This window comes from Cervus canadensis, chromosome 13 (genome assembly GCF_019320065.1).
Source record: "Cervus canadensis isolate Bull #8, Minnesota chromosome 13, ASM1932006v1, whole genome shotgun sequence".
NCBI classification, from domain to species: Eukaryota; Metazoa; Chordata; class Mammalia; order Artiodactyla; family Cervidae; genus Cervus; species Cervus canadensis.
The window spans coordinates 17430656-17455767 of record NC_057398.1 but is presented as its reverse complement, the minus strand read 5'-3'; the positions used below and the strand labels follow the sequence as shown (position 1 = coordinate 17455767).

Genomic DNA, 25112 nt, shown 5'->3' with positions numbered 1-25112 from the left:
TACTAGCGTGTTCCTGGGCGTCTTCTTACTGTCTTACAGGGTGGCATCAACGCCCCTCATCTGTCTAGGGCAGAAGGGGTGTAGTGTACCTTCATGCCTGGTTTGCATTGAATGCTAAATTCCCAAGACAGTGAATTCTTCTCCATTTTTGTTCCACAATATCCCTGGAAGAGATTCTTGTTTCCTCACGCCCCTGTAATAGTCACCTCTAAACAGAAATATAAATAAGAGGCAAAAAAAAAAAAAAAAGTCAGGCTTTCTCCACAATCACAGCAGATTTGAACTGCCAGAAGGGACAGAGAAAGGGTGAGTGTGGGTGGAGTGGACAGTTTGTCTCCTTTGGATGGCTTATCCCTAGAGAAACTCTGTGGGCACTGGTCTTTCAAATGTACTTTTTCTTATAATAGTATCAGGACCGTCTCCCCCAAAGAGGAGTCACCCTGAAGTTCGGATCCATTTCCCATAAGACATGTGCTTGGAGGATGCATGACCCCGGGCCACTCTGTGGGGCCTGGCGGGCAGAAGTCAGGGTAGAGTGGGGTGGGGAGACTCTGTGGTCATCATATTGAGGAAACAAGACGCTGAAGCTTCCAGTCCAGACAGGCTCGGGTCACTAACTGCTAGGATGGAGACCAGAATGCATGCAGCATCACTGCCGCTACCAAGAGGTGTAAAACGAGAGTTGGGAGGGAGAAGCGGAGATAATTTGCTAATTCACAGCCTTTCTCACAGTTCACACCAAGTTTCTAGTCCTGCCAGCCCCACTCCCATGGCTCTTCTTTTAAATATCTCAGAGATGGTGAGATCAGTAAGTAGAAGCATCACGCGACATAAGGTTGGGAGCCATGGGTGCCCCTTCTCAGCTCTGGGAGCAGGGGCTCTGGCGAGGGCAGGGGAGGGTGTGGGGTCAGCTCAGGGGGAATTCGGGGTCGGCATCCCCACTGCTGTCCTTCCTGTGACCCTGGTTGCTGAAGTCCAGCCCATCAGCCTTCAGCAGGGCTTTCTTTGATGAAGTCTTACAGGCTCCTCCAATGACGTGGTTGTTGAGAGAGCAGATGGCATGTGTGGTGGGGTCAGTCGAGAGATACAGGGGGAGCCTCTGTATCTGGCCCAGGAGCGCCTCCTGATTTTTCTGTAGAGCCCTCATTTTCCCCTCTGGAAGGTGGCACCAGCACCTCTAATCTTCCTGGGGTCACCCTTGGCCATGCAGCGGCTGCCTCCGTTCTTTTTGACAGTTCTGGGCATTTTAAGAGTCCTTTTTCTGACAACTGTCTGGAACAGGCGCATTGTGTCGGCACGCTGAGTATTCTGGGAAGATGGAGATAACGAACTTCCTTTTCACCCCGGTTACTGTCACCAGAGTCAGAGCCTCTGTACCTCCGGTGGTAGGGAAGTAGAGCTGCCCCTTGCTGCCCTGCCCAGACATCCCTGCTCACTCGGGCTGCTCTCTCAGTCCTGCTGCACAAGCTTCCAAAGACTAGCTTTGCTCACATGGTCTCCCTACTCAGGAACAACCACCCTTGGCTCCCCAGTCTCAGGAGAGGAGGGCGCGGAGCTAACTAGGGCCTGCTGTAACCAGAATTTAAGGTCCCAAACGAGGTTCAGGCTGGCCCCACTTTTACCCTCAGTCCTGGTTTTTGAAATGGGCACTCCCTTTAAAGTGTTAAAAAAAAAAGTGGTTCCCAATAAAATTGTCCAGAATAACTAGGGCTTAGCCTTAAAAAAAAGTTACAGGGACATGAGAGAAGAAATAAGGGTGTCACCTTGGAGAAGAGGTTAATTCCAGGAGTGCTTATCTTTGAGCACTTGAAGGACCGTCTTGCAGCTCCGTTAAGATGGGGTTCTTTTGCAAAAGCTCAAGGACAGGGATGGGCTGCCTTGGAAGATCATTGCTGCCCTTCTCTGTCAGGGTCCAAACAGAGGCTGGAGTGATCCTAGCCCAAGAACATATATAGTGGCTTAGAGTTTGGGCTTGATGTTTTTGAGGATCTTTTCCAGCCTGAGGTTGATCTAATTCTCTTCCCTACAACGTACCTTTATGGAGAACTTGTGCTAAGTTGCTAAGTTGTATCTGACTCTTTGCAACTCCATGGACTGTAGCCCGCCAGGCTCCTCTGTCCATGGAATTTTCCAGGCAAGAATACTGGAGTGGTTGCCATTCCCTCCTCCGGGGTATCTTCCTGACCCAGGGATCCCTATCTCCTGTGCCTCCTGCATTGGCAGGCAGATTCTTTATCACTGAGTCATCTGGGAAGACCCCTGGGGAGAACTTACTGTATGCCAAGTACCGTGTCATGGACTGAATGTTCATGCACCCCCGCCCCCAGATTCATATATTGAAGCCTAATTTCAAAGATGATGATGTTTGGAAGTGGGCCTTTGGAGGTGATTAGCTAATGGGATTAGGATCCTATTAAGAGGACCAGAAAGCTTCCTTGTCCCTTTCCTCCATGTGGGGACACAGCACAAAAGATGGCAGTCTATAAACCAGGAAGTGTGTTTCACTGGATACCAAATCAACTGCCACCTTGATCTTAGACTTCCCAGCCTGCAGAACTGTGAAAAATAAATTTCTGTTCTTTGAGCCACTCAGTCTGTGGTATTATGTCAAAGCAGCACAAACAGACTGACATACTTTATTCCATATTGTATTGGAACAATGTTCTCTTAGGCCTTGCCCTTAGAGAACTCAGTCCAATAGGGAAGACAAATAGGAACAATGAATTATTAGAGTGAAGATGGGGGAAAAATGATTTGGGAAGACTTTCTAAAGGAAGTTCACGCTAAACAGAGTGTTGACGGAAATGTTTTGAAGGAGCAGGTTATATTCAGATAAGGCAAAGTACATGCAGAGGCACTGATGTGTGAGCACCTGAACATCTGTAGAAACCATGATTAGTTCAGGTGATTGGAGGATGGCATGGGGGAGGTGTGGGAGCAGGCTAAGCTTTAGATCATGGTGATATTTGAAAGCCCATGTAGGGGTATTGGAGGATTTAAAAGGGGAAGATGCCTATTAGACTTGAGTTTTAGAAGGATCATTCTAGCAATGGTCTGGAGATAACACTGTGGGAGAAGGGGATAGGAAGGCAGAGAGACCACTGCATCGTGATGGGGGAAATGATGAGCACATTGGCAGTGAGGATAGAGAGAAAGAAAGGACTAATGGAGACAAAGCTACAAGAATCCCTATAAGACAATATCTAGAGAAAGACAAAAGAGGTGACACTTGAGTTGACATCTGAATGATGAAAAGAAAGCAGCCACATGTAACTGAGGAATGAAGAGAGTTCCAAACCAAAGGACCAGCAAAGCCCTTGAAACAGAAATAAATCTCTTGGGCTTCCCTAGTGGCTCAGTGGTAAAGAATCCTCCTGCTGGATTCAATCCTCCAGGGAGATGCCCTGGAGAAGAAAATGGCAACCCATTCCAATATTCTTGCCTGGGAAATCCTGTGGACAGAGGAGCCTGGCGGACTCCAGTCCATGAGATCACAAAGAGTTGGACGTGACTTAGCTACTGAACACCACCACCAATCAATTTGAGGATGATATCTCTACAAGTTTTCTCCATCCTTTTTTAAAAACTTTTATTTTTGTATTGGGGTTTAGCCGATTAACAATGTTTGTGATAGTTTTAGGTGAACAGCTAAAGGACTCAACCATTCTTATATATGTATCTGTTCTCCCCCAAACTCCCCTCCCATCCAGGCTGCCACATAGCATTGAGCAGAGCTCCCTGTGATATACAGTGGGTCCTTATTGGTTGTCCATTTTAAATATATCAGTATGTACATGTCCCCATCTCAAACTCCCTAACTGTTCTTCCCTTCTAGCAATCGTAAGTTTGTTCTCAAATTCTGTGAGTCTGTTTCTGTTAGAAATAGCATTTTAAAGTCTGTGTACTATTTCACTGAAAGAACTGTACTCAACTATGGAAAATGGTATGTTGGTTCCTCAAAAATTAAGCATAGCATTACTTTATTATTCAGCAGTTCCACTTCTGGGTATATACCCACAATAATTGGAAGAGGGAACTTGAATAGGTATTTGTACCTCAATGTTCATAGCAGCATTATTTACAATTGCCAAACAGTGGAAGCAATCCAGGTGTCCATTGACAGATGAATGGATAAACAAAATGTGGTATAGACCTACGATGGAATATTATTTAGCCTTAAAAAGAAAGGAAATCCTAATACATGCCACAAAACAGACGGCCCTTGAAGACATTGTGCTGAATGAAATAAGCCAGTCACAAAAGGACAAATACTGTGATTTCACTTATTTGAGGTATCTAGAGTAGTCACATTTGTAGAAGTAGAAATAAGAATTGTGGTAGCAGGGATTGGGGGACGCAGGGACTGGGGACTTGGTGTCTAATGGGCACAGTTTCAGGTTTATGAAGAGAGTTATGAGGGTGGATGGTGCTGTTGGTTGCACAGTAATGTGAATGTACTTGATGGCACAGAATTGTGCACTTAAAAATGGTTAAGATGGTAAATTTCACATTGTGTATGTTTTGTTGTTCAGTCACTTCATTGTGTCTGACTCTAAGTGACCACATGGACTACAGTATTCCAGGCTTCCCCTTCCTTCACTATCTCCTGGAGTTTTGCTCAAACTCATGTCCATCGAGTTGGTGATGCCATCCAGTCATCTCTTCCTCTGTCATCCCCTTCTTCTCCTACCTTCAATCTTTCCCAGCATCGGGGTCTTTTCTAATGAGTCAGTTCTTCACATCAGGTGGCCAAAGTATTTGGGGCTTCAGCATCACTCCTTCCAGTGAATATTCAGGGTTGATTTCCTTTAGGATGGACTGGTTGGATCTCCTTGCAGTCCAAGGGACTCTCAAGAGTCTTCTCTAGCACCACAATTCAAAAGCATTAATTCTTTGGTGCTCAGCCTTCTTTATGATCCAACTCTCACATTTGTACATGACTACTGGAAAAACCACAGCTTTGACTAGATGGACCTTTGTCAGCAAACTAATGTCTCTGCTTTTTAATATGCTGTCTAGGTTGGCCGTAGCTTTTCTTCTCAGGAGCAAGCAACATGGCTGAAGTCACCATCTGCAGTGATTTTGGAGCCCAAGAAAATAAAGTCTGTCCTTTCCATCTTTTCCCCATCTATGTGCCATGAAGTGATGGGACCAGATGCCATGATCATAGCATTCTGAATCTTGAGTTTTAAGTCAGCTTTTTCACTGTCCTCTTTCACCTTCATCAAGAGGCTCTTTAGTTCCTCTTCACTTTCTGCCGTTAGGGTGGTGTCATCTGCATATTTGAGGTTATTGATATTTCTCCCAGCAATCTTGATTCCAGCTTGAGCTTCATCCAGCCTGGCATTTCACATGATGTACTCTGCATATAAGTTAAATAAGCAGGGTGACAGTATACTGTCTCGACATACTCTATTCCCAATTTGGAACCAGTCCATTATTCCATATTTGGTTCTAACTGTTGCTTCTTGTCCTGCATACAGGTTTCTCAGGAGTCAGGTAAGGGGGTCTGGTATTCCTGTCTCTGAGAATTTTCCAGTTTGTTGTGATCTGCACAGTCAAAGGCTTTAGCATAGTCAGTGAAGCAGAAGTAGATGTTTTTCTGGAATTATCTAGCTTTTTCTGTGATCCAACGGATGTTGGCAATTTGATCTCTGGTTCCTCTGCCTTTTCTAAATCCAGCTTGTACATTTGGAAGTTCTTGATTCATGCACTGTTGAAGCCTAGCTTGAAGGATTTTGAACATTACTTTGCTAGCATGTCGAATGAGTGCAATTTTACAGTAGTTAGAACATTCTTTGGCATTGCCCTTCTTTGGGATTGGAATGAACACTGACCTTTTCCAGTCCTGTGGCCACTGCTGAGTTTTCCAAGTTTGCTGGTATATTGAATGCAGCACTGTGACATCATCCTTTAGGATTTGTGGTATGTTTTACCACAATTAAAAAGGAAAAAAAACCCCACTAAGGAATCTGAAATGTTTAGAAGTCAGGTTTACTGAGCTATAATTTACATACTGTAAAATCCATCCATTTTAGGTGGACAGTTCTGTGTGTTTTGACAAATGTATGTGGTGAGCTAACCACCATCACAATCAAGATATAGAATATGTGTTTTACTCCGAAATTTCCCTTAAGCCTGTTTATAGTCAATCCTCTCTCCCCATCCTCAGCTCATAGCAATTACTGCTCTGTTGTGTCCTAATAGTTTTGCCTTTCCAAAATATAATATAAATGGAATCATTTAGTATGTTGCCTTTCACTCTTGGTTCTTGTGTTTAGCATAATACTTTTGAGATTTATCCATGTTATTGTATATGCTAAGAGTTTATTCCTTTTTATTATTTGCCTATTTTGTTTGCCTATTTGCCTATTTTATTATTTGTTCAATTGTATGAATATATCACAATTTGTTTATTTACCAATTGAGGGACATTTGTAATGTTTCCAGTTTGGGCAGTTATGAATCTGACTGTGATTAGTAACTGTTCATTGCTGGGTTATATAGCAAGTGTATGTTTATCTCTAAGCGGTTGCCAAACTGTTTTACAAAACGGCTATACTATCTGATAGTCCCAAAGCAGTATACAAGAGTTCCAGTTGCTCCACATTCTTACCAGCTTTTGCTACTGTCAGGCTTTTTATTGTTTTGTTTTGTTCTATTTTAGCCTTCTGATAGGCATGTAGTAATAACTATTGTGGTTTTAATTGGCATTTCCCTAGTGATTAATAATGGTGCATCTTTTCTTGTGCTTATTTTCCATCCACATATCCATTTGGTGAAGTGTCTGTTCACTTCTTTTGACCATTTTTTTAATTAGGTTATTTGTTTTCTTTTAATTGTGGGTGATTTTTAAATATTTTATTATCATAAAAAGTGCTTCAATGAACATTATATGTAAAATGTTGCCCTCACCTCAGTTTGGAGCGTGTACTTGAAATAATTTCCTAAAACCACTGGATCAAAGAGAGAACATCTTCAATGTCCTTCCGTATGCATCGTTCAAGAGCTCTTCAAAGTGGTTGAACCAATTTACTGTCTTTCTAGTGGTGGCAGTTTGATAGGTGGAACAGGCTATCATATTGTTTTAATTTGAGTTTGACTATAATGCCTTGGAACTTTTTCATATAATCATTAAACATTCTGTTTCTTCTTCTGTAAATTGTCTCTACCCTTGCCATTTTTGTTGCTAGAGTAGCACAGAAATTTTTCATGGCTCTGTCTTCATAAGGTCAGTGACAGAGTATGTGAACCTCAGTGCCAGGAATGGTGATTTACAGTATTTTCATTTTTCATAAAATATTAACCAAACTCAGCCTGGTTTCTTTCATGCTTGGAGGCCGTGAGCTAATTTGCATAGCTGGCAAGGTAAAAATAACTTCAGAGCTGAAAAGAAAGAGCATTGCCATCGAGTTAAATTTGGACCCTGGGTGTCAGCACTTGTACAAGGGGCAGCAGTTCCTTCGTCTAGACTCCATTATTAATGAACACACTCCACTGTTCCTTATAAATAGAAAAGGGCGCTCTTTTAAATTCCTTTCTGAGAAAATGCCCATGCCACTTAGTTCTTCAGCTAGGAGAGCAACCTCTTGATTCCTCTAACAACTCAGCATTTTATTTATTCACAATGAAAGTGCAATTAAAACCACTTACGTTGTTTGTGCTTATATACCCTATCAAATAGATTTGGGTAACAATTAAAAGAGTTCCTGTATATAAGCATAATTCTTTTTAATTATTAAAATTGCTTGTATTTTATTGTATTCCAAATAGGTGGTATGGGATGTGATATGACTCAGAAGTACTGGAATGAATTTTGGTTTAATGACTCTAAAAAGTAAAAAGCATTTTGTTTCCTCTGACAAATAGCTTAGTTCATTTGGTGCTCTACAGACAGTTGATATTTTAGAATTACTTTATGGCTGCCTCTTCATCGTGCACTATAATTGTGGGTTTGTCTTCCATGCAAGTACAGGAAATTATCTAGGTATTTTTTTTAATACATGTCATCCTAGAAGACAGAAAGCCTGTACCTGTCATGCAAAGTCGTCTCTTACACATTGTAGGCAGAACTAGAAAAGTGGAACAATGGACAAATATTTATTTTTTTCCTAAAATTTATGGATCCATGCTTTGTCTGAAAGAGTCACTGATTTGAGAATATTTTATAATTTCAGATTCTTTCAGCCAGATACTTCCCAGACATCCAAAAAAAAAAAAGCTCCTTACACCAACACTCTATGAAAAAGTAGAGTTTTATTTCTTAGGCTTTTCTTTTCCTCCTACTTTGAAGGATCCTTCCGCTAGCCCTCTACCCAGGGTTAACTTGTACTCATCAGCATTTGATGTCTTGAGAAGAGGCTTCTGAGTCTTTCCAGGATCATGAATGTGCATAATTTTTCAGTCTTTTCAAAGCTGGAGAGAGAGCAGAGTTTCAGTATCTTAGGGATTAAGCCACCTGCTAAGGTGACATTCAAGAAAGCAACTGTGCATCCTCTAATTGATATATTGACCTCATGTCTGGGATATGTTTCTGAGTTTTTTTTTTGTTTCTCATGTAGATGACTTGGCTCTTGTCTGACCATGCCAGTTATATCAAGTTCTTCATTTTGGTTTCTTATCCAGATGGTATGAATCTGGATAGAATAGGTGGGTGGGTCATTGTGAGTGACGGAAACCAAACTTGGCCTGCTTTAGACAAGGAGAGACTTCTCAAAAAAAAGTATCTCACAGGGCCACCATGTTGCAGAACCATGAGGGAGAGTTGGGGCTCAGGAACTGCAAAAACAGGGTGCCATCTCCAATAGAATTCCCTCCTTCCTCTTACATCAGTGGGATCAACTTTCTTCTCTCTCACTGGAGCCAGCTTTGTTCTGTGAGAGCAAACATGGATGAGGACAGCCTTTTATTCTGTCTTACATTTCATTTCATATCTACTTCAGAAAAGTTCAACCAAACTCTGACCCTGAGTCTAAATATCTCAGTAACCACCCTGTCCCTGTCAGCTGACCAGCAATGTCACATGAGAACATTGTTGTTTCTGAAAAGAATGACAGGTATAGAGTGGTGGTGTTGAAGGAAAGGCATTAAGACCACAGGCGGCCACTCTGTATGGACAGTGCTGGATTTTACAGCCGGCGTCTGTAACCCAGCATTGGAGTTTGCTGGTGCATTCTTCTGCTGAGGCCAACATTAGAGGCTTGGCCCCTGCGTGGATAATGAGCTCGGTTCTGTTCCTCAGCTGGGCTCTCTCTCTGGCTAACCATCTCACAGACGCTTATTCCTGGTCCTGCGGGAGACCTGGTGAGGGAAAGTGTGTGGGTGGTAGATCCACAGAAATCCCTCACCACTACTAGCCAAACAACTCAAAGAACATGTATTTATGTTAGTGAGTTCTTATAATGTGGGATTTCCCTCTCCAGCAATTCTCCTCCTTTGCCAGCTCTCTGAAGCACAGTTTTGGTAACATTCATATGATGGTGCAATCACAGGACACCATAAGGCTCTGCAGAGAGGCAGCTCTGTGGTCATCCAAGAGAAGACATTTGTCAAATATATGTGCCTTTGGGATCTATTTCTAGCGATTAGCCCTTATCTTTTGTAGCTACTGAAAGCTCTCCAAATTTGGAATCTAAATTTCTAGGTTTGAGTCTCAATTTGACCATTCACAATACTACCTTAGTGACCTTGGGCTAACCAGCTTTTCTCTGTGAGCCTTAATTCTCACACTTATAAAATAGGACATAATGGTATTGCTATGGAGCAGGACTATGTAAGCTATGAAACAAAACTGAGGCAGTTTTCTTTTATCATCTTCGTCATCACCTAGTCCTAAATGACAGTCATATAGTTACTGCCTATCGCTTGGCATGTCTCCTTGCTGTGTCTGAGTGAAAATCAGGGACTTTCTTACAAAAAAGAAAGAAACTTGGGACCGTTGGTAGAAACTTGACCTTTGTTTTCACTACTGTAATAAAGTTAAGGAGATAAAACCCTCCTTTGTACATTTCTGTGTTCTTCATCTTGCATCATTTGGGGAAATTTTTCTTTTGGATTAAGGCTTCCTTTGGAGACACCACAGGGGGTAAGTTTTATGCATCCCCTCAGAGATGTTTTTGGGCTTCTCTGGTGGTTCAGACAGTAAAGAATCCGCCTACAATGCGGGAGACATGGGTTTGATCCCCAGTTGGGAAGATCTCCTGGAGGAGGGCATGGCAACCCACTCCAGTATTCTTGCTAGACACAACTGAGCAACTAAGCACTGAAGATGTTTTAAGAAGAAAGCAGAAGGAAATTTTCATCACTGCTGGAGGTCCCTCAAAATCATGACAGTGACTAAAGGTCATGCTGGAAGATTCTTCATTTCTGCCTGGGAGGGGCTGTGTGTACTTCTCCCAGAGTGGATGGAGATTAGTTTTGAAGCACATGTATTGTCTTTGGCCAGGCTATTGCTTAGCTGAGAGTTTCTCTTATGGTACTGGTTCTCAACTACCCTACCGAGGTAGGGGTGCCCTCAGTAGACATTTGCTGACGCTTAGAGACTTTTGTAGTTGTCGTAACTTGAGGAGAGGGGATAAAGTAGGGGATGCTACAAGTATCTAGTGGGTAGAGGCCAGGAATGTTGTTCAGCATCCTACAGTGTAATCTGGGTCATTAAGATCTTTTTTGTATAGTTCTTCTGTGTATTCTTGCCACCTCTTCTTAATATCTTCTGCTTCTGTTAGGTCCATACTGTTTCTGTCCTTTATTCTGCCCTTTATTTTTGCATGAAATGTTCCCTTGGTATCTCTAATTTTCTTGAAGAGATCTCTAGTCTTTCCTAGTCCATTGTTTTCCTCTATTTCTTTGCATTGATCACTTAGAAAGGCTTTCTTGTCTCTCCTTGTTCTTCTTTGGAATACTGCATTTAGATGGCTATATCTTTTTCTCCTTTGCCTTTCACTTCTCTTCTTTTCTTGCTATTTTTAAGGCCTCCTCAGACAACCATTTTGCCTCTTTGAATTTCTTTTTCTTGGGGATAGCTTTGATCACCGCCTCCTGGACAATGTCACGAACCTCTGACCATAATTCTGCATTCTGTCTGCCAGATCGAATCCCTTGAATCTATTTGTCACTTCCATTGTATAACTGTACAGGATTTGGTTTAGGTTATACCTTAATGGTCTAGTGGTTTTCCCTACTTTCTTCAATTTAAGTCTGAATTTTGCAATTAGGAATTCATGATCTGAGCCACAGTCAGCTCCCGGTCTTGTTTTTGCTGACTGTATAGAGCTTCTCCATCTTTGGCTGCAAAGAATATAATCAATCTGATTTGGGTACTGACCATCTGGTGATGTCCATGAGAGTCATTTCATGCATTGTTGGAATAGGGTATTTGCTATGACCAGTGCTTTTGACTCTGTGGATCGCAGCAAACTGTGGAAAATTCTTAAAGAGATGGGAATACCAGACCACCATACCTGCCTCCTGAGAAATCTATATGCAGGTCAAGAAGCAACAGTTAGAACTGGACATGGAACAATAGACTGGTTCCAAATTGGGAAAGGAGTACATCAAGGCTGTGTATTGTCACCCTGCTTATTTAACTTATATACAGAGTACATCATGTGAAATACTGGGCTGGATGGAGCTCAAGCTGAAATCAGGATTGACAGGAGAAATATCAATAATCTCAGATATGCAGATGACATTACCCTTATGGCAGAAAGTGAAGAGGAATTAAAGACCCTTTTGATGAAAGTGAAAGAGGAGAGTGAAAAAGCTGACTTAAAATTCAAGATTCAAAATGCTAAGATCATGGCATCTGGTCCCATCACTTCATGGCAAATAGATGGGGAAAAGATGGAAACAGTGACAGACTTTATTTTCTTGGGCTCCAGAGTCACTGTAGATGGTGACTGTGGCCATGAAATTAAAAGACGCTTGCTCCTTGGAAGAAAAGCTATGACAAACCTAGACAGCATATTAAAAAGCAGAGACCTCACTTTGCTGACAAAGGTCTGTATAGTCAAAGCTATGGTTTTTCCAGTAGTTATGAGGCTAAGTGCCGAAGAATTGATGCTTTTGAATTGTGGTGTTGGAGAAGACTTTTGAGAGACCCCTTGAACCGCAGGGAGATTCAACCTGTCAATCCTAAAGGAAATAAGTCCTGAATGTTCATTGGAAGGAGTGTTGCTGAAGCTGAAGTTCCATTATTTGGCCACCTGATGTGAAGAACTGACTCATTAGAAAAGACCCTGATGCTGGGAAGGATTGAAGGTGGGAGGAGAAGGGGATGATAGAGGATGAGATGGCTGGATGGCATCACCAATTTGATAGACATGAGTTTGAGCAAGCTTTGGAAGCTGGTGATGGATAGGGAGGCCTGGCATGCTGCAGTCCATGGGACTGCAAAGAGTCAGACATGACTGAGTGACTGAACTGACCTGATCCTAAAGCATACTCCCTGAGACATCTGATCTCAAATGTCAATACACCATCGTCTCCTTGGTGTGACATGGTTTGATCATTGAACTTTCTTTGGTGGGAAAGGAAAGAGGATTTTTAGGCTATGAGTTTATTGTTCATCAGAAGGCATATTTTTGGACTCCTCCATATCTACTAAGATTCTTATGAAACTTAATTAGGAGTCCTATTTTAAAATCCAGAAAGGGTTGTCTTCTCTTTATTAAATACAGAACTACTTGTTCCCTACTGGAAATAGGGAACAACTCCTTCTCTACTGGTAAGGAGCTACTTGACCTTGCCCTTCTTCCCATTCTCCTAAGAAATGTTAGGGCTTTTGGGTATGACTTATTATCTGCAGACTTAGAAGACAATCCATGCTCTGCTCTGACCTAAGCCAAAAACAACCCAAATGAGCAACCAAATAACTAACTAACTAACTAACTAACTAACCCAAAACAAATGGCTGCCTCAAGATGATTTTGAGGTTAGCATATGTATGTGATCACTTTATGACTGCCATTCCTGGGGACAGCAAGATGTTCATGCTACTTCAGGTACCATCGGAAGGAACAAGGTCTCTTCTAGAATGCTGTGTCTGCAGTTCTTGGAAAGCACTCAGCCTTTCAAGGCAGACTGTTTCATTGTTCTGGGAAAACACCAAGAATGATGCCATTAAAGCAGCAATTCATGTTGATCCACCTCGTCCTCTCCTTAGAGAGAAGGAGCGTGTGTATTGGCTGGTCTCTACATCTGGATTTTTCAAACTATGGGCCAAACCCCATTAGAGTTTCATGAAAGCAAGATAGTCGGTTGTAACCAGCATTAAACAAAAGGGAAAAAGGAAAAATTGAAGAGAAAATATGAGTGTATTACACATGGAAAGAATAAGTGTTATTTTATGAAGCATTATACAATTATATAATGTATATGCTTCCTGGCTTGTGATGTAAAATGTATTTCTGACTGTAGGCTGTGGCAAAAAAGATTTGAAAATCATTACTGTTTATTATGCTTTTACTTCTGTTGTAAGAACTTGGGTCAGATGAAGCCCCACATCATATTTTCCCTTATACTGAAGGCCTGAGTTCCCTCCCACACCCATTCCTGAACCAGTCGCTACTCAGGAGAGTGGATAATTTGCTTAGACTAATCTCTGTACACTCTCTAGGGCAGGAGAGGGGCCTGGCCTCTCCAGTTGGCATGAACAGAGTATATCTGAGGATATATCTCTTAATCTGGGAAATTATTATAGGGGAGACACATAGTAGCTGCTGCCTGGGAAGGGCCTCTGGGGCTTCTTCCTGACCCAGGGATCGAACCTGGGTCTCCTGCATTTCAGGTGGTTTCTTTACTGTCTGAGCGACCAGGAAAGCTTCTGGGGCTAGAAGGTGGCATTAATGTAGGTAGAGAAACCAAGATAGACACTCAATTGCAGTAGCTGGGGCTGGGGAGAAGGTGAGGAACCAGTGGTTAAATCAAATTCTTTGGAGCTCAGAGTAGCAGTGTGGGTAACATGATGTCCCATCACCAAATGTAAACTTGGAACTTTTGAGCATTGACAGGCTTGGTCCAAACATTTAATAGCCTACAAAGTCTTGTTTGGTGGTGGTTTAGTTACTAAGTTGTGTCTGACTCTTTGTGACCCCAGGGACCCCACCAGGCTCCCCTGTCCATGGGATTTCCCAGGCAAGAATACTAGAGTGGGTTGCTATTTCATTTTCCAGGGGATCTTCCCAACCCGGGGATTGAACCCATATCTCCTGCATTGTAGGTGGTCTTTACCGCTGAGCCACTGGGAAGCCCATATAAAGTCTTCTTTATTTGATATTTTTTCCCTTCTGTGCAGCCTCTCCACTGTCTCCATTCTTCCCCAGACCACTAGGTTCCAGCCATAACAGCTCTTGTTTGAGCTTTTCAAGTATAACAATCTCCTTTCCCCCCTAGGCCTTCTGCATGTGCCTTTTCCTGTATCTGGGTGTTCTCCCACCGTTGCTCTGACCTACTCATACTTCACCTCTGAGCTCATATGCCATTTCCGCAGAAAAATCTTTTTTCCTTTCCTTCCCATAATTGTGATTTATTTAGTGCCTATCTCTTTCATTAAGTTTCACAAAGATAACCACTATCTTTAGCCTGTCCTCCACTGTAATGCCAGTATACACTCAATACATGTCAGTAGATTGTAGATGGGTTCTGGACTCTGGGGTGGAGCTAAGCCTACATGGGATCAAGGGATCTCAGCTGGGGAGGAAGAAGAGGCAGCTTGCAGTGTCTGGGAACTGGGCTGAGCCTGACACCGGTTTTCTCTTTCCCAACCTCACTCTTCTCCCTCAAATATATTTTGGTCAAGTTGAATTTTGGAGAGTGGAGACTTGTCTCTATGTGAGTAATTTAATATACATTGACTTTTTGTTTTTGAAAAAATAAAATGTTTAGAAATTGATTCCCAGATCAAATCACAGCTTTCAGTAATATATTTAAAAGTAATGGAGAGCCAAACATCAGATATAATTCAGTAGATTTTCATAAATCATCATTATGTGCGCATGTGGCTAAATGGATGTCCAGTTACACATACAAGTGCCTGTGGACTCATTCATAGCTCCATGGGCAAGTCCAGCCAATCTGTCCTAATGGGGATGTATTTGTACTCATTTATCCCTGAGTAAAAAAAAAAAAAGAAAAATTCATGCCTGAATCATTTATCCCTGAGTCAGGGCTTCCCTGGTAGCTCAGCTGGTAAAGAATCCGCCTGCAATGGATTTGATCCCTGGGTTGGGAAGATCCCCTGGAGAAGGAAATGGCAACCTGCTCTAGTATTCTGGCCTAGAGAATTCCATGGACTGTAGAGTTCATGGGGTCGCAAAGAGTTGGCCACAACTGAGTGACTTTCACTTTATACCTGAGTCAAGGGTGTTTCTTGGGTACCACTCTTGTGTATTGTTAGGGTAAGGGCGGTAGTAGATGGCAACATGAAAGGCAGTTCCTGCCATCAAGGCTTTGAACTGAATTTTAAGAATCCAGCTCATTATCATTCATGGTCAGACTTTTGTTCTAAGATGCAAGAATGGTATATACAATTAAGTGTTAAATGTTGTGCAGGCTTCTGGATGGTCAGAGAAAGGGGAGATTGGTGTGAACTGTAGGGTATATCACCTTGTGGGTGGCTTTGACTCATAGAGTTTCAGAGCACGAAGGGGTCCAAGAGGGCTCTCTATCTGACCACCTCATTTTATAGATAAGAAAACAGATAGATTTCTTCTCTTCTTCCTCCATACCACCTATTAAATACATTCTATGAGCAGACTGTAGTAGACATTATAATCTTTTTTAGTTATTCTATATCCAGCTCCCCCCATGGTCCCTTATCTCCCTTTTGGGAGAATATTTTATTGTATGTGCTCTTTCTAGGGCTCTTTCTCACCTGAAAGTGGTGGAGGACTGTCCCTGCACAGCCAGATAAAGTGTAAGGGGACGTGTGACTTAAGCTCAATCACTTGGTTTTTTCCACATGGCTTTTAAGCTAGCAACTTTATGACATTAGTTTTCACTGGCGGATATTAATATATTGCTAGAAACATCCACAGTGGCCTAGGAATCAGATGTCCTGGACTCTCTGACCTTTGCCCAGTGCATTAGTTTCCTATTGCTGCTGTAACAAATTACTACAAACTTAGTGACTTAAAAAACATTAATTTTCTTATTCCAGAGGTCAGAAATCCAAAATCATAGATTGGCCCCATCATCTGGGCCAAAATCATGGTATTAGCAGGACTGTGCTCCCATCATAAACTTTAGGAGAAAATCCATTTCTTTGTCTTTCTGAGCTTCTAGAACTGCACTTCCTGTGCTCTTTGACTGGCAAGCCCTTTTTCCATCTTCCGAGCCAGCAGCATAACATCTGGCTTCACTCAGCGTATTGCCTTCTTTCTAGTCAAGTCTTCCTGTGCCTTCCTCCTTTTAAGGGCACTTATGACTGCTTTTAGGGTCTACCTAAATAATCCAGAATAATCTCCCCATCTCCAAAACTTTAATCACATCTGCAAAACCTTTTTGTCATATCAGGTAATATTAACATTCACAGCTTTCAGGTATTAAGACCTGGTTGTCTTTGAGAAGCATTATTCAGCCAACTATGCAAAGATTTCTGCTTTTCTGTTTTCCCACTGTGGTCTTCCAATATGCCTTCAATTCTGTGAGGTCCTAATATCTTCTCAGTATACTTGTTTGGGATTTGTTTGCTTAAGAAAGCTAACATTTGTTTCTGTTGCTTACAACCAGGAACCCTACGTGATAAATCAGCACTGTGTGAAGAACTACAAGTAGCCTCTTTTAAACAACATCAACCTTCCTAGAGAGGCACTGGCCCCATTTTACAGATAAGAAAACCAAAGCTCAGAGAGATAATTGCATAAGGCCAGACAGCTGGTATGGGTGAGAGAACTGGTATTTAAAACCAGCCAGTCCGACTGGAGAGCATGTGCTCAACTACTTTCTCAGAATCCTACTTCAAGTCTCTTTTGGTGGTGGACGTTTTTCAAGGATGGACAGGATTTCATCTGGGCGCTGAAGCAGCAGGGGAGAGATGGCATGAGAAGGTCAGTCTAGGCAAGAGGGAGGCTGGAGAGTAAAAGGTAGATCCAAGAGATGCAGAAGAGGAAGGATAGGGTGGACTTTGATGCCTCATTGGAGGTAAAATAGTAAAAAGAGATAAAGGAGCCAACTGCCTAGGGAACACTTTTAAGTGAACAAAGCAACTCATTTCTATTGACTTCCCAAGGAAATGATATCCTGACTCAACTCTGGGTTGGAATCCAACTTGAAATCTGTGCCTTCCCGCATCCTCCTGGTCTCCCCTTAATATGGGCTGGATAAGTACCTAATCCCTTTTGCTACTGTTCATCAGTCTTTTTGCCTACATATGAACAACTTGACTTTCAAATGCTAATGAGGTTCTTCCTTGGGACCTATATGGTGAGAGCCAAAACCAGTGATTTCTGGAGTGCAGGAGGGAATTTTCTGCCTGGTGCTAACACTCTGACTTGTGTCTCTTCTTAGAAGAGAGCTTGAATGTTTGTTTAGGGATGAGGCAACCTTGGAGAAGGAGGCTCCTCAGTTGATCATTTCATGCTCATGCCACCACCACTGAAGTAGAGAGGTACATGAGATGCCTACCTAAATTTGAATTTCAGAGAAGCAGCGAGTCATTTTTAGTGTAATATTTGCACAGTGCTTTGGGGCACTTTAATTCGCCTGCAATGCAGGAGACCCTGGTTCGATTCCTGGGTCAGGAAGATCTGCTGGAGAAGGGATAGGCTATGCACTCCAGTGTTCTTGGGCTTCCGTTGTGGCTCAGCTGGTTAAGAATCTGCCTGCAATGTGGAAGACCTGGGTTCGATCCCTGGGTTGGGAAGATCCCCTGGAGAAGGGAAAGGCTTCCAACTTCAATATTCTGGCCTAGAGAATTCCGTGAACTGTATAGTCCATGGGGTCACAAAGAGTTGGACACAACTGAGCAACTTTCACTTCACTTGGGGCGCTTTTGGCCATGTGAGAGTGAAAGTATCAGTCACTCAGTCGTCTGACTCTTTGCAACCCCATGGACTGTAGCCCTCCAGGCTCCTCTGTTCATGGGATTCTCCAGGCAAGAATACTGGAGTGGGTTGCCATTCCCTTCTCCAGGGGATTTTCTCTACCCAGGGACAGAACCCATGTCTCCTGCATTGCAGGCGGAGTCTTTGCCATCTGAGCCACCGGGGGGCGGGGGTGTACAGTGAAATACATGTGCAGAGACTGCTAGACTTGGACTGACCAGGAGACTGAGACAGAACCCTGTGGTCACAAGGAAGGCAGGGTTGCAGAAATCTTCAGGTGACGACTTGGGAAGGGCCCTTTGGTTGTAATTGTCCAGAGCATCATTCCATCATCTGCTGCGCTGTGCCACTGAGTGAAGGTCAGATCACACCCTCAGGGTCATATCAGCCTCCACTCTTTTACCTGCGGACGCCTACAAGTGAAAATGTTCGAGGTAGGGCTGAGCCCTGACATTCATCAGGAAACAGTTTTGGCACATCCATAGCGTATAGAGCACAGTGTCTGTGCTGATGCTGGTCAGGGGTTTGTCTGCTCACTCACTGTCCTTGGCCTTGGAGATCAAGTAGCAATTAAGACCTCCTCTGTGTCCAGAGCTCTCCACCAGGTTCTATGCTCATGGTGACAAAAGAAGTGAAGAACACAGCCTCTGCTCCTGAAGAGTGCACACCTATGCCTCTTAGGATGGTGGAGAGCTTAGCTTTTATTAACTTGGAACTGGACTCCTCCTCAGGGGCCTCGCTCTGACCTTGTGGAGCACCTGTCCCGTCCTGTGTGTTTGTTTAGATGCTGCGGCGGTCACCACCTGGGGCTCAAGGAGCCTCATACCCTGCTGGTCCTGGGAGTGATGCAGTCAAGTCTGTGGGAGTTAGCAGTGTGTGGCCTTGGAATGAAGGAAGCCAAATTATCTGGCTTGTTTGGGGACCAAACTCTGTGACCTTGGTATTTTTAGCAAAGCACTGGACTACGGAACAGTGGAGCTGCCAGGGGCCCAGAAGATGCTGCCGGTATAATGGCAGAGAGGGAAAAGGATTGGCTTTGATCTCACAAGAGAACTGACTTTAATGCCTGGTCTTGCCTTTTATTAGCAATTTCATTTTCTTCTGAGCCTCAGTTGCCTCCCCTGTGAAATGGAGTAGATAGTAACATCAGGATATTTTGGAGGATTTAATGAGATAACATATTGGAAAGTGCTCTCAGATGGTAAGCTCTGTATTGGTCACTGCAGTGTTTCCTGTTCTCATGGCATTTTGTAAACACCTGTGTTACGACACTCTTTGCAATGAATTATAGTCATTACATTTCTGTGTGTCTCCTTCCACTAGACTGAGGGCCAGGGCGTTTTTCCTATGATTCACTTTGCTGGAGCCTCTCTTATAGCCCTCCTCTGGAGGAGGCTCAGAGTTGAGCTGAGTAACCTTCAGAACTTGGGTTTTGCTAGGAGACAGGTCTTTGCATTTTGAGTCTTCCTCCCTTGCCCCCTCCATCTCTGACTCCCCCACTGAGGGCTGGGCTGATCCTGTCCTGGTGGGGTCTGTTTGAGAGCAGGCATCTTAGCAGTACCTCGGAAGCTTGTCATTAGACTCTAAAATGCTTGAGGACAGATTTCCAGTGCTTTCCTGTATGCTCAAACAGGCATGGGTTTGGGTAGCAAACTGGCTCTGATCTCTTCATTGATAACTTCTAGGGTTTCTGTGGTATTTCTGTTCATTTGATCTCAGTTTTAACACAGTTATTGATTTCCTCAGTGCAGTTCAATTTCTTGAGCATTTATTGAGCACCTTTTCCTTGCTAGACCCTGGGCTGGGTGTTGGGCATGTTGAAATGAGGAAGACAGTGTCTCCAGCTGAGATATTCTGGATCTCAGAGGGGAGGCAAGTGAGAAAACAGAGGCTTCCTCTAGGATGTGGTAAGGGCAGTGACAGTTGTGGGGACAGAATTTTATGGGAGTTCAGAATAGGGCCCTTTTCCTTAGTTATCCTTTGGAGCCCATTGCTGTTGCTTCTTACAGATGGTTGGGGGAGCCAGATTGTGATCCCTGCCCTCAGGATGGTTTGAATACTAGGAGAAAGCCAGTGGCAAATGTGTATCAGCCAGAGGTTCAGTTGGCAGCACTCTGGCACTGGATGAAAGAGAAGAAAGTCTCAAGGGCCAGGCGGGGGCACAGGGCCACAGGTGCATGACCCTGCCTGAAGAACGAAGGGTTTTGGAGGCCTGGGGAGAGGTTGGTTCATCCAAGGGCTGCACTTGGTAAAGGGCGCCTGGACACATCTCATGGCCGGCTGCTTCTCTCTTTGATGTTAGCTTTACTTTCCTCCCCTATCCCACGTCATCATCCCTGATTATCTGACAGTTGCTTCTCCACCAGCTCTTGTTTCTTCTCATCGCCTTTCTTACTTTCACCTCCACGTTTCCTTCAACTGCTCACCGCCCCCATCCTCGCATTTTCCGTTCCCTCTGCCATTTTTTCTTCCTTCCTTTACCTGTGCCTTCCTGCCTTTTAATAGCATCCTTGACTTCCTACCTCCATGTTCCAACATGTCCCTTGTTCGTCTCAGAGTTGGGGAGGAGACTTTCATTTACAGTGGCCTTTCTTATGATGTGAAAGAGCATCTCGTGTATATCTGGGTATCCTAGGAAACAGAATCCTGGTTTCTGAACGGGGCAGATTACTCACTGTGTGTGTAAGACAGCAGACCAGAGGGAAAGCAGCCTCCGTGTGTGTCCCTCCAAAGACTGAGAATACAGTGGGCTTTCCCTGTAAGCAGGATCAGGGGAGCATTGACCCCATTTTCATGGGGTTCTGATTCTCTCTAACTATACCTATTCCTGAAGCTTCTCTTTCCTTCCTTTCCTTTATTTTTTAAATTTCTGTCCTGATTTTCAGTTCTATTGTCCATGTTTCTCCTTGTTCTCTCTCTAGTTTTTTTCCCTACTTATTAGAAATTACATCAATCCCCTCCTTAGTGTCTCTCTTTTGCCTTGGAAGATAGAATCAAAAGCTCCTTATTTTCAGATGAGCTGATGGAAGTTTGGGTTGGAAAAGACAGAGAAAATGTGTGAAGCTTGCCTAGCTCCTAAGATGCTTTTGAGACTAAGCTTTCTTTCTAGTTCTTATTTTGAGGTTGGATCAACATAGTTATAGAATCTTAAAAGAAACCTCTACTGGCTATTTAAATAGCCTTCAACCCAATGTTGGAACCCTCTTTCCTTCATTAAGAGGGTTCTTCTGCTCTGTTCTTGAATACTTTTAATGTTAGAAAGTCATTACCACATAAAGCAGCCTACTTGTTGGCTAGCACTGCTTGTTTCAAAGTTACTACTCATGACTATAATCTGGATCTGTGTAATTTGTGCCTGTTGATCTCATATGTGCATTCTCAAGATAATACAACATAAGCCTTTTGTTCACGTTTTAAAGGAACTTCAAGGTATCTTCTTCAGTCCTTGAAATATTTTGGAGAGATTCCACTGAAAATAATTAAATGAAATAAACCATTCTTGCCACCCTTTGCTGTATAGAAAAGTCAGTTTTCTGAATGACTCATTCCTCAGCAGTTCCATATAGCTGAAATTGTCCTGGAAGTTGTAAGGAAGAAAAAGAACTATCCTATACAAGGAACACTAAAATTAGACAAAATTGTAAAAGCAATATTATTAACATTTGTGCTAGATATAATGTCTAGTTTGTTAGATATAATGTCTACTTTGCCCATTAAAGTTTAGAGAACACTCATAATATTCAATGCCATGTCATTTTATTTTTGTAAGTAGGCCATGGTACTCCCCCAGTTTCTAGATGAGGGTAGTGAGGCTCATAGAGGTTGACTGGCCTCAAGGCACCCAGTTCTCAAGTGCATGAGTCAGGACTGAAACCTAGTTCTTCTGATTCTTAGTCTTCTGCTGTGTCTGTCATAAATACTTAAGTGTCTTCGTCTCTCCAAAGTACCTGCAAATGTCATGGGATTATATGAAATAAATTGTCTCCTCAAGACAAGGTACTTGGTGTACACAATCTAATAGGATTGTTATGGATTTTTGTTTTGTGTGTGTCTGTTTCTGCATATGGCTGTGGAAGTAGAAAAGTGAAAACAAAGAAACCAAATCCAGCTCAGGCAGTGATTTGGGGGCAATTAAAAAAATACTCTATGGGGACCAGTGATGCTATTCCCAAAGTATAAGCATCAGTATGATTAATTTTGTTTGGTGAAAATTCTAAGTGTCAAGGTAAAGAAGAATGAGTTACTCCTTTACTGCAGTTAACCCAGAGAAATTTCCCGAAGGAGATAGGAAACAGGGAGTTCTAAGAAAATTTTAAATAAAAAATGTGAGGGCTTTGATAGATTGGAAAGTTGTTATCATTCAGTCACTAAGTCGTGTCCAACTCTTTGCAGCCCCGTGGACTGCAGCATGCCAGGCTTCTCTGTCCTCTGCTATCTCCCAGAGTTTGCTCAAATTCATGTTCATTGAGTCAGTGATGCTATCTAACTGTCTCATCCTGTGCCGCCCCTTTCTCCTTTTGCCTTCAATCTTTCCCAATATTACAGTCTGGGAAGAGGGGAAGGTAATTGGCAGGACTTAGAGGAGGGTTGGGAACATGGTTTTGGGGCAAGAATGAGACAGATGCTGGGGACCTCGTGTTTTACTAATGACTTGAAACTAAGATTCCAATGTGATGATCAGTTTTCCTCCTTTGCAGAGTGAAACCCTGATGTGACTAAATTTAATCTCGCTTGGAATCACTGGTGATTCACCCAAGCTCAGGTGCGCCCACACGCAGCTGGCATCAGCTCTGTGCGCTTTCCAGGCTGATCCTGCTCTAACCCAGCTTCCCCCCACTCCCCATGGAGCTAGCGGAGAAAACCAGACTGTGGTAACCTTGACCCTCTGTGTCTCTATCTGCAGCATCCTGGCTACTGCGGGAACCCACTTCAACACCCATGTGGACCTGAGGACCCTCCGGGCCGTGCGTGTCCTGAGACCCCTGAAGCTCGTGTCGGGGATACCTAGTGAGCATCCGTCTTCCCTCTTCCTCCTCTGCTAAGAGCTTTTCTGTTGTGTCCTCAATCAGATCCAGGGATAAGCAAGAAGTAATTTCCCCAGAGAGGAAGCCCCTGCAGTAATAAAGAGAGGACCTGCAGCCATCTGGCACATTATCTTCCATTTTAAAATTTAGCAAATTTTTTCACATTTAAAAGATAATAAAGATCTTTACAGAAAATGTGGAAAGGAAACAATACAAAATTGAAAATGAAGAGTACCCATTATCCTGTCACTCAGAAATCAATTTTGTTAACATTTTAGCATATTTTTTCATTCATTTTTTCCTGTGCATTTTAATGTATGTGGGATCATAATGTATTTTTTGATTTTGGATCCCATCATGCACATTTGATTTTCCTGACACTAATTATTCTTCAAAAGTATGACTTTTAAATCTGTCTTATATTCTTTCTTATACCATCCATGACTTGGGTAGTCCTTTCTACGTTACTATTCATTTAGGTTATTTTCAGCTTTTTTTTCCTTTCGTTTTTTTTCCCCTAAATAGAAATAGTGTGGTAACAAACGTCTTTTGACTTAAATATTATTCAGATCCCTGATTATTTTCTTAGACTAGAATCCTAGAAGTGCAAGTTTTGGGTCCAAGGATGCAGTAGTTTATGAATAGTGGTTGTACTAATTGTGCTTCCACGACAATGAATGGGAGAGCTGGGTCTGAGATGAGAGTCATGGGAAAGATGAACTTTGTCCTTGTTCTTCCAGACTTACAACCTAGTAAGACAAGGCCTAATTCCCTTTGGGAAGGAAACACATTCTAGTAGGTTTCATCTGTAAGAAGAATCCAGAAGACAGTGTGGTGAAATGAATAAGGGAAGGGTAATAGGCATGTAAGTGATCAGGGAATAAGTGAAGAGGAGCAAGGGGTTGATTCCTCTGGGGAGGGGTGATGGCAGTCTTTGGCTTGACATGTCTTGGTTATCCCTTTGTGAATCATTTTCTCATCTCAGGACCAGTGGTCCTTTTCCCTCAAAGACTTGGCCCTTTCTCCGAGGAGAGGGTACACAGCCTGCCCTGTCGGGATGCTAAGTGAGGGCTCCGTTCATCATTCTCTTTCTTTCCTTCCAGGCCTACAGATTGTGTTGAAGTCCATCATGAAGGCTATGGTGCCTCTTCTGCAGATTGGCCTTCTGCTCTTCTTTGCTATCCTCATGTTTGCTATCATCGGCTTGGAGTTCTACAGTGGAAAGTTGCACCGAGCATGCTTCATGAACAATTCAGGTAGGGTCACTATTTGCTGACTTCTCCTTCTTCCCTTCCTCTCTCCTTTGGTCATGGGGGTAATTTCAGGATATTTGGAGGTTAATTGGAAAACAAAGTATGTCCTATCCCAACCCTAGAATTAGAAGCAGAAGCTTCCTAGTCATCAGCTTTATGAGGTACAACCAGCCTAAAGATCCCAATTGCACACTGATACTGCAAAGCAAATAACCTCTTAGGTTTATAGTCTGTTTCAAATAGAAGGTCTCAGCTGCCCCATCCCTCTGTAGAAGGCTATCAGAAGGCATGTCAAAAATCATCTGCCTGAAAAATTACTCTTTGTACAGGGGACTCTTTGGCCCACAGCCAGAAAGGCCTCAGGAGTCTGAAGTCAGACCTGGGGCCCTCCAGATCTTGGGGACGTTTTCCCCCCATGCTCAAGCTTATGACATTCCCCCTCTCTGCTGTCAACCATGCATAGTGTGGAAGAACTGAGGGAGTTCTGAGCATGACTTGGCAGTGGTTAAATTAGCGAGGTATACAAGATCTCACATTCTTGTCTCTGTATCTTGTTTGTTCAAGTTGAGCAGACTGCTTTAGGAGGAAAGATGGCAGGGGAGAGGTTGAGTGAGCCCAATTAGGTATGATATTTTTATGAAAAGAATCTTTAAAGGACATCGTCCATGTTGGATTTGTTTTAATTTTTGTCTTATTCCAAATGAGGAATTTTGGCCAGAAAAAACAAGGAGTTAAGACCCACGAAAGGGACTGTGGTTTATAATTGTTTCCAAGGAACCCAGAAACAGCAGAGG

At 42.9% G+C, this 25112-nt stretch overlaps 1 protein-coding gene across 3 annotated transcripts in view; it reads left to right on the top strand.

The window, feature by feature from the left end:
- The window catches only part of CACNA1E (calcium voltage-gated channel subunit alpha1 E), a 406234-nt gene that overhangs the window by 153483 nt on the left and 227639 nt on the right, over positions 1-25112 (top strand). For all 3 annotated transcript variants that reach the window (XM_043485827.1, XM_043485828.1, XM_043485826.1), the window contains exons 5-6: positions 22945-23048; positions 24169-24321. In XM_043485827.1, coding sequence (XP_043341762.1) covers positions 22945-23048; positions 24169-24321 — 257 coding nt within the window. The remainder of the gene's footprint in view (positions 1-22944; positions 23049-24168; positions 24322-25112) is intronic.